The sequence below is a fragment of the Camelus ferus genome, chromosome 11 (assembly GCF_009834535.1).
Source record: "Camelus ferus isolate YT-003-E chromosome 11, BCGSAC_Cfer_1.0, whole genome shotgun sequence".
Classification (NCBI taxonomy): domain Eukaryota; kingdom Metazoa; phylum Chordata; class Mammalia; order Artiodactyla; family Camelidae; genus Camelus; species Camelus ferus.
In genome coordinates, this window is record NC_045706.1 from 2,754,662 (window position 1) to 2,767,161 (window position 12,500).

Consider the following 12,500-nt stretch of genomic DNA (forward strand, 5'->3'; position numbering starts at 1 on the left):
AGTTTGCTTTAAACACATCAACATGCTGATCTACGATTGCCCTTTGCGTGCCGCCTGGAGGAACGGCCGCCTCTCCTCCCGCTGCGCCTGGCGTGGCTGGAGGTGGGCAGAGCGTTGTCGACAGGACGGGCTCTAAGGTCTACCTTCTCTGTCTTGTGCGAGCAGCCACTCCGTGCATCAAGGCCATCAGTCCCAGTGAAGGCTGGACCACGGGGGGAGCGACCGTGATCATAATCGGAGACAACTTCTTTGACGGCCTACAAGTTGTGTTCGGGACTATGTTGGTGTGGAGCGAGGTAAGCCCGCGAGACGGGGCGGCGTCCGGCTGGAGCTTTTCCCGTGGACGGTTTGACGAGCTGTCAGTAGGGCATTGACACGAGGCACCCTGTCGCAGAATCCTCTGCCACTGATGCTTGCCCGTGGCAGGAGCTCCTCCGGGGGTGGGTGCAGAACGCAGCAGCCCCCCTACCCTGGGGTTTCAGACCTATCGTAGGAGGTCCCTCGGTGCCCTGGAACAATTAGTGCTAGAATTACTAGAAGCAGGTTTAAGGAGACATATGGTGGCAATTTTCATATGAATGATGCCCTGTGGCCTTTCCTGCAAACTAAAACCAGGATCATTTGCAGATATTTTTCTTAAAGAACACTGTAGATCCTGAGTCTCTGGGTGACAGCTAGGAGGGAGCATTCCGAGATGATGGTCCAATTTTGCTCATTTTGGTAATTATATCCAACTGGCAAGTGTCCGCCTCTTAGGCCCAGCGCCGCTGAGAGCCTGTTCACTGTGTGGTTTCTGTAGCTGATCACTCCCCACGCCATCCGCGTCCAGACCCCACCGAGGCACATTCCTGGAGTCGTTGAAGTCACCCTGTCCTACAAGTCCAAGCAGTTCTGTAAAGGTGCTCCCGGGCGGTTCGTCTACACTGGTGAGTTCACATTTCCGACTTTCCTGGCAGAATGGTTGATGCCCCCTCCCAATGAGAGCCTCGCGTTGGCGTCCCGGGGCCCCGTGGACGGGCTCAGCAGTGAGGGTGGGCGTGCCCCCGCGGTCCCCAGGGTTGGTTTGTCGGGGGCACCGTTTCCACATCCTTGTCTGGTTGGCGTGACGCCGTGGACAGGTACAGCCCCTTCGGGCCTGTGACCTGGGGCCCCTCCCCCCATGCATGGACCTTCTCTTCTCACCTGTAAAGCGAGGTGGTGGTGGGGTTGTCAGTAACCACGGGCACCCCCCACCTTCCACCCGGCAGCTGCTATGTGCCCCCCGCCCCCCAGGTCCATTTTGTCACCCTGCACGGCTGCCTGGTGACATCTCAGAGCTCAGGTGGTCTGCTGAGATCGCACAGCCTGTAGATGAGGAGCAGGTCTCCGCTGCAGACCTGGGGCCTCACCCCGACACTGCTGCGTAAAGAAGGGTCTCAGACACTCACGTGTACAGAAAGGGCCACCCCTGAGGTTCCATGCTTGTTACCTGGAGGTGGCCTGCTGCACTGCTTTGCCCGCAGGCTGCTTAGAGAGCGTGATTAGCCTGAGTTTGCTTTTGAGAAACGCCATAAACAAACACAAGGCATGTCCGTCTTGTGGTCTTGAGTCCTGGTCCCCTGTAGAAGCTGTGACGTCTGAAAAGTGCTTCTGGGGAGGGATGGCACCTGCCGAAACCCCACGAGGGTGGAGGGGACCAGTGCTGGTTTTTGAATAGCGTGGCCTTCACGTGCTCACGTGGTCAGGGTGTCTGGGAGGTCCACGCGGGAGCCTGGGCGGAGGGCTGTGGGCTCCAACTACCTGCGGTCACCACTGCAGGCTCCTGGGGCGGGTCTGGTCTCCCACTGGGATGCGGGCCTCTCTCTGTCCAGTGAGCCAGGGGACAAGGTGGATCTGAGTACCTTTCTACTTTGGGGTTGGGAGAGGGGGTCGAGGTAGCTCACCCACCTCCCTAGTAGGAAGTGCGAAGTGTAAAATGTAGCTTCTTCCAGTGCCCACTCCCCAGTAGGCCCAGTACCCCCCCCAGGGCTGTGCCTGACCTGGGTCCTTGCTGTCCCCAGAGGCACCCAGACCCTAAGCAGCCGAGACTGCCAGGGACACCTGGGGTCCTTGATGGAGTGAGGCCCCCTCCTCCATTGGCTCGGCAGCCCTCAGTAACCCCACCAGCCAGGGGAGAGGGAGGTCCCTGCCCCACACTAGGGGCTGCTTCCTCCCGTGAGACCAGCGTGCGCTCTCAGGAGCCCAGAGCTGCCTGAGAACCAAGGCAGAGAGGGTGGAGCCCAGCGTGTCCGGGTGCTCCAGCCCTCCAGCCGAGACCTGGGGACTAGGGGCCTCACAAGTAGGTGGAACTGCTCTCTTTCAATGTGTTAATAAATAAAGACAGGCAGAATGGGGTGATGAAGTTGGGGCGTCCTGTAAGCGCTTTGCACATTTCAACAAAGAGAGCTCTTCTGCATAGAAAAGCGTAGCCAGCATCACTGGGTCCTGGGAGCTGGGAGACAGGGCTCCCACCCTGGGCCTGGGCCAGGGGCTCTCTGCCCCACTCTGCTGCAGCCGCGTCCCTGTGGCGCTCGGCCACCTCTGCACGGTCACCACCGGCCCCTGGGCACCCATCTGGGTTTCTGGGCATGAATTCAGGCTGGGGAGGCAGTGGGTGCCCCACTCTGCTCTGCCTGGTGTTGGCTGGGGGTCTCCTGACCCCTCGAGTCCTGCTTTCCCCTTGGTGCCTCCAGGGGGTGGCCACTGAGGTGTGACTTCTGCCGGATCTGGTTCCTTGAAGGAGAGGATGTGTCTTCCCCCAGCAGGAGCCACGCTGAGTGTGGGCTCTGTGTCTGCCTCGGGACGCTTGGTTGCTGGGCTGGTTCAGGCGTCTGTAGGGGCGAGATGGACCAGCTCTGCCCCAAATGGACGGAGCATCCGGTCCCCGCATCAGACTCTCTGGACTCCCAGCTGCTCCTCTGGATATCAGATTCTTGATACTCGGGCTTTTGGTGTCAGAGTCTGCAGGCTGCTGTCGGGAGTGGCGACTCTTCTTGAGAAGACACACAGTCGCAGGAAGGCCTGGTTCTCCTTCCTTTACTCTTGGCCACCGAGGACTGTGGCCCCAGTGGCAAGAAAAGGGCTCTAAGCAGAGGCAGTGCGGCTGGAGGGGAGCGGGGTGAGGAGCTGCCTGTCGCTGGTCAGCAGTGTCTCGTGGCAGAGGGCCTGCCGCACCGGGGCCGCGTGAGGATGGGCAGCTCTCTGCGCCCTGTCTCCCTGGGCCAGGCAGGACACCTTCCTCAGCCAGAGGCCTCGTCCCCAGGGACCTGGAGTGTTCTGTCTCTTCCCCGTGGGGAAGCAAGTACTGCAGAGTTAGCTCCAGCCGACACCCCTGTCCCAACCCCCGTCTTCTCCTCCAAGCTGACTGTGCTCTCCGGCCCCAAGCTCAGGGTCCTGGCTGCCCAAGGCTGTGGGGATCTCCTCCATCAAGGGCTCTCCCGTGAACGGGCATTTCAATGAAGCCATTCAGTGAGCCTGGCCTTTCCTGCGGGAGGCTGATTTGCACCCCCCCCCAACCCCCATCATTAACAGGAATATACATTTCAAACGCGTGTAAGGGATACGGGGCCTACACTCTCAGGGAGCAGAGGAAAGGTGGGGTCACAACCTGTCTGACCTGGAAGCTTCTGTCTGATTTGCATTGCCCTGAAATTGATGGGGACATGGAGTAATCATTGGGAACTGCACTCCCTCTGAAAACTGAGCCAGGCCTTCTGGCCGGCAGGACGGCACAGCCCTGCAGGGAGGGCGCCGTCCCCTGGGCATCTGGCTCCCATCAGGGCCCCCTGTCACACTGAACCTTCCCGGCGTGAGGCAGCCAGGCTTGGGGGGAACCTGGGGACAGGAGGGCCCCGGCCCCCGCCAGAGGCAAAGGCCTAGATGGTCTGTTTACAGTGCTCTGAGAAACACCAGATTCTTCAGAACAGGCCCAGGTGGGTGTGGGCGCTCTCCGCCGCCCCCGCCCTGGAAGGGGAGGCAGGCCAGGCCATCCATCCAGGCTCCTTTGCCTGCTGCCTTCGACTCCTCTGAAGACACAATTACCTTGGGAGGTGGTGGCAGTTCAGTTGATTAGCACGGTGAATTAAAAGAATGAGTCACAATGACATGTCCGGCTCTTCCATACTAGTCCTGTGTATTCCCAGTGAGCCTCACCCCTGTTGTAAGAAGGTCAAAAATTAGAGACAGGGAACAATTTTCAAGCGGCTGGCACTTAGGAGCAGAATTAACAATCACTCTGTATGTAATTGCCAGTTAATAGTAAATTGCCTTCTAGACTGTAAAATGCAGTATAAATGGGTGGGCACCTAAAATTAAATTAATGAGATACTTGCTGCATTTAAAAGTGAACGGTGCAAATTAATAACTGAGTACGACGCTTGTTTTAATATTTGTCTAATAGTGTATCATTTGCTTGTTTAATAATAATTAAAATTGCCCTGGAATATCCTACCTGAGGAAGCTGCCGTGGTCCAGGCAAATTGAACAGTTTCACATTTGTAATCTCACCAGTAGAAACACATCAAATTGTTAAGAGCAGTAAGAGAAATTATTTTTTAATTAGAATGTAAGCATTGCAGTGTTATTCGATTAAGATAAATTGGAATTTGTACGCTTCTAATTGAAATTAAGCTCGAGCAAAAACCGCTTTCACAGACACGTTTGCAAGTGTGAGGCGTTCTTGCACTAACGTGAGTGTTACTGTGTTCCTAACACGTCCATTTGGCAGAATGGTGTCTGGTTACACAAAAGAGCTGAAGCTGGTTGGCGGTGGCTTCACGCCCAGGCGTGGCCCTGCAGGACACGGGGCGCAGCTCCTGGGCTCTTCCTGTTGGCTTCTTGCACCCCAGTGTGTGGTGGACACCCCTCCTTTAATTAGAGATTTCTTTTGCTCAATTAAAGGCATCATCACAAATTGTCAGGAGTCAACATGTTGTCTGCCAGTGGCCCAGCCAACGCAGCAACTAAACAAGACGCTGGCAGTGTCTCGTGCCCACGGCCCAAGCGTGCCCGGCGCACAGGCTGGTGTCAGGTCTGCAAAGCGTTTACTAGATGGGGACATAAAAATGATGATTTTCTGCACAAAGGCATGCATTCAGTTTCAGGCTTGTGAACTCATTACTCAACCAGTAAGTAAGGGCTAACAGTTTGTGTTCTTTCTGATGCAGTATTTATGGTTTATTTTTTTCTTTTAAGTCATGTTGTGGCTTAAAACTGGTGGTATGTCAAGGGGGAGGGACCACCCTGTCCTCGGAAGCTGTCCTGGCACTGACGGGGCGGCCTTTTGCTCGCCCGGGGGCTACCGTCTCCTCCGGCAGCCTTCCACCCCCTAACCCCCACTTCACTTCACCCCTTGAAGGGCGCTCATGTTTCTGAAGTGTTTTAAAGATCTTTTGTGTGCATTCAGATGTGATTCTGTCAACAGCACGGTGACACATGGGAGAGTCAATATCGCCCTTCGACCACAGCCAGCACCAGCAAGCTGCCTCCCAGGCCAGTGCTCTTCAAACAAATTACTTGTACCCACAGAGCAAACGATTCCTAATTGCCTCTCACAAATCATACTGTTTTTACTATGCTAAACTCCATGCTGATGCCTCCCCTTAAATGTAAACCACCTGATTATTTCAATTATACATTTTTAACCATGTGTGTGGACATGGTGGAGATATTTTAATTACGGGTCCTAGAGTTTGGGGAAGCTTTCAGCCCATTGGTCTTTTACTCCTGGACTCTGTCCTGCCCCGGCCCGGCCAGCAGGACCCCAGGGCTTCCGGCTGCTCCCTGTGCTTTCTTGTCCTGCAGACCCAGGGCTCTCACTGGCTCCAGTTCGCCAGGTGGATGGTGTCAGTGGACATCTGAGGTCCCCTGGAGGATAGACACCCTTGTCTTTGTGTGAAGTTCGTTGTGGAAGGACAGCTTGGAGCCTGCATTTTGCACTCAGGCCATGTCTAGGCTCGTTCAGAATCAAATGACCCAGAAAACACACAACTCCGGCACGATTTCTTCTCCCAGCCCACCTACTTCTGCTGGACGTTGGTTACATGTTGGTGGCAGAGGGCGAATTTCTGGGTATGGAGACCAAGCAGTCATCTTTGGGGTCATCTGTGGGGCTCCTTAGGGCCCCAGAGGAAGGGAGGGTGCCCCCCAATGTCCTCTGCCCTGGGCAGCCCAGCAGCAGACCAAATAACGATCAATTAATTCGCCAGCATGCTGAGGGGGCCCGGGAGCAAAGACCCGATCACCCATCCCTCTGAAGAGCGGCGCGGTGAGGGCTCCCGGGTCCCTGCTGTCCCTTCCTCTCCTGTCTCGAAGGAGGCCGGGAGAATGAGACACACCGTTTGTGCTGTTGCACAAGTAGACTATTTGTCCTAATCAGTGACACCCATTTACTAGAATTGCTTAAAATGAACTATACCTCATACAGAAATCGCACATTTAGAGAGCTCCATTCATCATCTGAAAATTGAGGGCCAGTAAACTTTTCTGCTCCTCCAGTGGGATCATAGGCATGCATCAAAATGTTAGAAATGATTGGTGAGAGGGAGCTGTCACCCATTTATCAAGGAAAAGAACATTATTTGCTAATTTCCCAACCAGGCTGGTGACAGGGTGCTTCGTCTTTGGACCCACGGTGACCAGCATGGCCTTTCTGTTATTAGTACAAGTCAAGCGCTTTTGGGCAGTTGCTAACAAGACACATTTGTCTGCCATCAGAGGGGCTTTGGTGGTTTTCCAAGTGCGGTGACCACAGGCCGCTCTTTCCGCGGCCCGATGGCTGCACTCGGCAGGCCCCACGCGCACCCAGGAGGAGGACGGCCAGATAAATCACGAAGTTTCCACGTCAAGGTGAAGGTATTGACTCTCCGGCACCAAACCTGACAAAATGTAGCCGAGAGGAGACAGCCATTCATCTTCCCCAAAGGACAAAAGGGTCACGGGTCTCCCTGGTTGGGTGTGGGATGCGGACTGGCCGCTGACTGCTAACCCCCCCACCCCTGGCCCGGAGGCCGCGGGAGGAGTCGCGGGATGGACTCGGGCCACGCTCGGGTCGGTAAGGGTGCCGCCGTGCTTCCGGAAAGACTTGGGGAGGACCTGGGAGATGCGGGGATGGGGAGGGGGTGGACGAGAGGCCCTTTAAGAGCACAACAGAGTGAATATGACAAGCAACGTGCAGAAGGAGGCAGAGATGGCGTGGGGAAGATAAGGTCCCACAAGCCACCCTGGCGAGAAGAACTCCCGCAGGTTCAGGGGTGAAGACGCCGGGAGGCTTCAGAACGACCGTGTCGGGGGGGAAGCTGCGACGGAAGCGTGTGGTTCCTCTGTTGCTAGAGAGGAGGAGGGCTACGGGCCGGCCTGTGCCCTGAAGAGTGGACGCTGGAAGGAGGCATCACTCGGGTTTACCTCCAGGCTCAGCATCACATGGAAGCCACGGGCCGCCTCTCACCAGGTCCGTGTGTCCACGTGGCCGCGCAGGAGGCCTGAGGCCAGCGGCCCAGGCGGGAGGTTGATGGCGAGAGCCTTTCACCCCGGGGTGCCGAGCGCGGGGGCAGCAATGCCCTGAGAGGGGCAGCTCCTGTTTTCGTGTGAAACCTTTGTTTTGGGAAGGTCTCCAGGCTGAGGCTTGGATCCCAAAAGCCCAACCTGAGAAAAAGTGCATTTAAAAACCTATCCTTTGAATCTGTTGGGCCTTTTTCATTTGTTGTAGAAAATGCAGAATGAGTCATTCTAACTTTTCTTAGAATGGTTTCTCCATAAAACAAGGGCAGAAAAATGGAAGGCTGTTTGTCAGTGAGGCGCGCTGTCTGCCACACCCCCCACATATAAGTAGAAGTTTTCAAATGCTCGTAATGAGCGTGTGGAAGAACCTGGTTCCACAGGGGACCTGAGTGCACATGGGCTGGCAGAGGCTCCAGAAGACTTGTTACCGAGCGTGTTAAATTTTCAATACGGAATCTCCCACTGAGGCAACAGGCCGCTGCAGAGCTTGGCACATGCTGGTGTTGGTCATCTTTGGGGGAAGTTTCTTAAAGTCTCAGCCTGGCAGTGGGTCTGTGGTCCCTCTTCTCCTGGACGCCACCCCTCCCTGCCCTCACGAGACAGCCTTCCTTCCGTCTTCCACGCACAGAAATCCCATTCCCTGACAGAGAGCTCTGTTGGGTCGCCCCCAACTTTCTCCCCCGCTGTGAGCATCTGATGACCTTCACGGACCAAAAGTCAGGGCGTCTGGGCGGTTGGATGTGGAGGGGATTCTGCCCAGTTTCTTCCCCGTCTTTTCACCCCGTTTATCCTCCCAGGAGAAGCCCCTTGGCTCTCGTGGTCTCAGCCCGGGGGTGGAGGGGCGGGGGGCGGGCGGCCCAGGACTCCTCCCCATTCTCGAGAATCCGTGTGCTCGGCACTGGTGATCCGCCGGATGCTTCACCCCGGGAGTCACTTCCCCTCAGCTTTGAAGACCAGCTCAGTGTTTTCCCTAGTGAAACAGAACGTCCCATGTGACCTTGGGGAAGCGCATGCCCCTGCCGAGGTGGGCCCCTGCCGAGGTGGGCCCCTCCTCTGGTGGTCTGACGGCGGCAGGGCTCCGTGCCGCCCGTGGCCTCGGTACCTGTGCTGAAGGTGGCCAGTTTTCCTCCTGTGCTTGTCGCCCTCTCGCAGGGAGGTGATTCAGAAGTTGACTCGTTTTAATACCAAGAAAGTGAGCTCCAGGTGTGTGAGGTGCCCCAGCCGCACACACGCCTCCCGAGAGTCACCGCCAACAGCACGCCCTCAGCATCCCAGCGACAGCACCCAGGCCGCGTGCGCTGTCACTGCGCCAGGGTGGTGGGCGCCTGCTCCTACCTGCCCACCGCCTGCCCCGCCTCTTCCTTGCAGCCCCCAGTGCCGTGACCGCCTGCTGACTTCCTTCCTCCACACTCAGAAAATACCGCTGACAGGAAAGATCGTTGAAATGAGCTTGGCCTCGAGGATGGGAGGGGGAGGCTTGCCATCAGCCCGACTTGGATTTACCCTTCGTTTCCGGGGATCAGGGTTTCCTGGACGCCCGCCTGGGCCAGGTGCTCTGTGGGTGGTGCAGGTGATTCAGAGAAGGAGGGAAGGCGCCGGGGTCTCACTGGTGCTCGGGGCGGGTGCCTCGCCCGGGAAAGGGCCACGTCTTCACCCTGGCAGCTGGGCGCCTGTGCTGGGCTGCACTCAGCACATGCGGGTGCACTGCCCTGCTGACTCTAAGTCTAACGGGAGTGGCGAAGAGCAAGGTAGATGCAGTAGTCACGAAAGGTGTCCGGTTCTCCGAGGAGAGGGGCCCCTGCGCACCGCGGGGCCTATGGGAGGAGCGCCCCTGCCGAGGGGGTGTGGACGGGCCAGCTGCACCCCTGCTGGAGGTGGGGACGTCGAGGGAGCACAGCAGGGCGAGACGGCAGGGCCCAGGGGTGGGCAGGAAGGTTGGGCGAGGCCACAGAGGCCTCCTGAGCCCAGTACAGTTTGGGGTTTGGGAGCCCCTGGTGTGGAAACAGGACTGTTTCACTTGAGACTATAATCCAGAATCCTGCGCGCAGGGACTGTTCTGCGATTTCAATGTGGACATTAACCTTGGCGATGTCTTTAAAGACTCCGCCTTAGAACACGGCTTTTCTTTACTCACCTTGAAAAACCAGGAGTTAAAAGTGCCCCGTGGAGAGGAGCAGGGCAGTAGGTGGGGAAGCCAAGTTCTCCTCCTCAGCGGCGTCTCTCCCCTCCCCAGACCCTCCCCACGGCCAGGGCTCGTTTACCCCAGCTCTGGCCTCCTCCTCTGACACAAATACCAGGAGCACCTCAGGCAGCAGAGTTACTTCCCTCGTGTAGGCGTGGCTGGGACGCATATTCGAGTCTAGATTGGGGACATTACTTTCACTTCGATTTTTGTTTTTTATCCAGGTGTAACTCACACAGCATCAGACTTTACCCGTTCAAAGTGTGCAGTTAAGTGGTTTCTAGCAGTCACAAAGTTAACTTTAATTGATCTAATTCAAGAGCATTTTATTCCCCCCAAAAGAGGCCTGTATCCATCACATCCATCAGCAGTCACCCCCCCATTCCCACCCTCCGCCCTCCGACCCCAGGCAACCACGAGTCTACTCCCTGACCACACTTGCTTCCTGTTGCAAGTCGTGTACACAGAGTCGTCCAGCGTGCGTGTTCCTTTGCGACCTGCCTCTTTCACTCTATGATTAGTGTGACCAGAGCTTCCTTCCTCTGCATGGCTGGAGTATCCCATTGTACAAAGAGACCACATTTTGTCCACCAGTCTGTTGATGGACCCTTGGTACAGTCGTTCCTCCGTATCTGCCGGGGATTGGTTCCAGGACCAAACTCTGCGGATGCTTAGGTCCCTCACAGTGACCCTTCGTATCCGAGGTCGGAGCCGCGGTTGGTAGACTATGAGGATGTGGACCCTGCAGAGACAGGGGCCCAGCTGCATTACAAATAGCACTGCTGTGATACGTTCGGGAACAAGTTTTTGTGTGGATCTGTGAGAAACATTCCGTTTGCTTTGGCTTCTCAAAGTCAAAAACTTACCTTCTACATTGGCCTGATATTTTCAAGAAACCCTGCAATTGTTACTTGTTACTTACCAGCACCTACTGTGCGCCCTGCACTGAGTAGGGCAGGTGCTGTGACACGGGGTGACGGCCCCACCTTCAAAGAGGAACGTGGACCTGGGAGCAAGTGAAGGGTTGACTTGGGAAGTACACCCCCTTAGCTGGCCAGCCTCAGACACTCGGAGTCGGGAGTTCTTCCCATAGAAGGGCCACCTCCAGCCTCGGGAGTGGGTGAATGTTTGGAGCTCATTTTTCAGCTTATTATTTAAAAATGGAGATTTTACGCTGGTTTCAAATGTGCAAATACACTGCCTGCCCGGATGGTTCTCCATAGAGTGTTGTGTTGCCCGCTTGGGTTTTGAGACCCCTCCCCACAAAATACCTCTAAGAGGGTCGATGGCGCGGGCCCACTTGATTTTCCTCTCTTGAAGGAAGGGTAACATCTGGGTGATTTGCGCTCTTTGTTGTGTTGAGGGTGATTTTCATTCACCACCTTCTTTCCTTTTCTTCAGGCTCTTCTGTGCATACAGAGAGGTTCTGTTCTTTAGTGCAGTCGTTGGGGGGTGGCTGGGGCCCCATCCCAGCCCCAGCCGCCACCATGGGGAGCCTGCCTTGGAGGTCCCTGTCCCCAGGGGCGGAGCCCTCAGAGAGGTGAGAGTCTGATGCCATGTGCCTTGGCTGGCCTTAGCTGCCGGCTTGGGCCGCGTCGACCTCATTTCAACGTGACTAAAAATGTGACCGTAAAGGCTGTAATCCCGTGTATTCCTTGAGGTATGTAAACAGAATTGTTTGAAAGCGATCTAGTAGTTGTCAATAAGGGTATTATGTGGGGAACAAGGAAGATGCACTGGCCCCTTTTCTGCATCTGGTGTCTGGTGTCATGTCCTAGTGCCACCGCCACTGCAGGTGGCAGTGAACGGTGCGGGTCCCCGAGCGCCAGGCCGGGCGGGCAGAGCATGTGGATTCCAGACGGTCCTCCCCCTGTGGATGAGGCGGCGCCTGGCTTCAGTGAGGGGTCAGTGTGGCCCTGTCCCCATCTTTGGAAGTCTTGGCTATACAAGATACCCTTTGCTGAGTGGGTTGGAGGGGCTTCTGGAGTGACTACACCTGAAACAGGCTGACCTTGGGCGGGTCTGAGCTACCCAGCTGGCGCCGGGGCCCAGGTCTGGGATGCTGGACCGACGTGACCCAGGCTTAGTTGCTTGGTGTTGGAGAAGGGTGCCCAGCGTCTTGCGTGTGTCCCCGCTGGTGCCCGGGTGGCAGTGCCGCTGGGGAGTGACGCAGGGCCCCACGGCCTTTGTGTTTCCTGTGCACGCCACAATGCTGGGCTCACCCTGCCGAGGTCTGTGATTGAAATTCATTGCCAAATTTATTGAGAAATTAATGAGAAAAGCTGCAAAGTATTGACTTTGAGAGGAAAACACAACTCATCTTGAATGAGGAGGAAAATGCAGCAATAATTTAGCCACTATTGATCTGGCCCTGTCCATGTATTGATCTTCATTTTACAATATTAATTTGCACCTGCAATCGGCTGCTAAGGGAACCGATTTCATTTCGTGGCCACGTTAATGTGCAGAGCGTGAGCTGCTCTCAAGAAGTAGGGGTATCGCCCATCGCGTGGGGAAGGCAGGGTTCTTTTTTCTATTTTTGCTTGTTACTGAAATAGACTAAAAATTAATTTTTTTTGTCGGACAAAATATGAAAGCAAAAACCCATCTCCGACGGGGCCCTCCTCTCAGCTGCACAGCCCGCTTTCCGTCCACACGAGGAGCCGTCAGCCGCCTGAAACCCCAGCCACCTCTCATCATCATGCCCGGATCAGTTCAAAGTTCATGAAATTTCTATGAGCATTGATCTCGCCCCATTGATTTTTTTTTTTTTTTGCAGCAGATCTTTGAAATTTTAATTTCC

General features: G+C 55.8%; 1 protein-coding gene across 16 annotated transcripts in view; it reads left to right on the forward strand.

Moving 5' to 3' along the window:
• EBF3 (EBF transcription factor 3) overlaps nucleotides 1-12,500 on the forward strand; it is a 117,193-nt gene that overhangs the window by 86,222 nt on the left and 18,471 nt on the right. For all 16 annotated transcript variants that reach the window (XM_032490652.1, XM_032490655.1, XM_032490642.1 and 13 more), the window contains exons 9-10: nucleotides 166-296; nucleotides 800-926. In XM_032490652.1, the coding sequence (XP_032346543.1) occupies nucleotides 166-296; nucleotides 800-926 (258 nt within the window). The remainder of the gene's footprint in view (nucleotides 1-165; nucleotides 297-799; nucleotides 927-12,500) is intronic.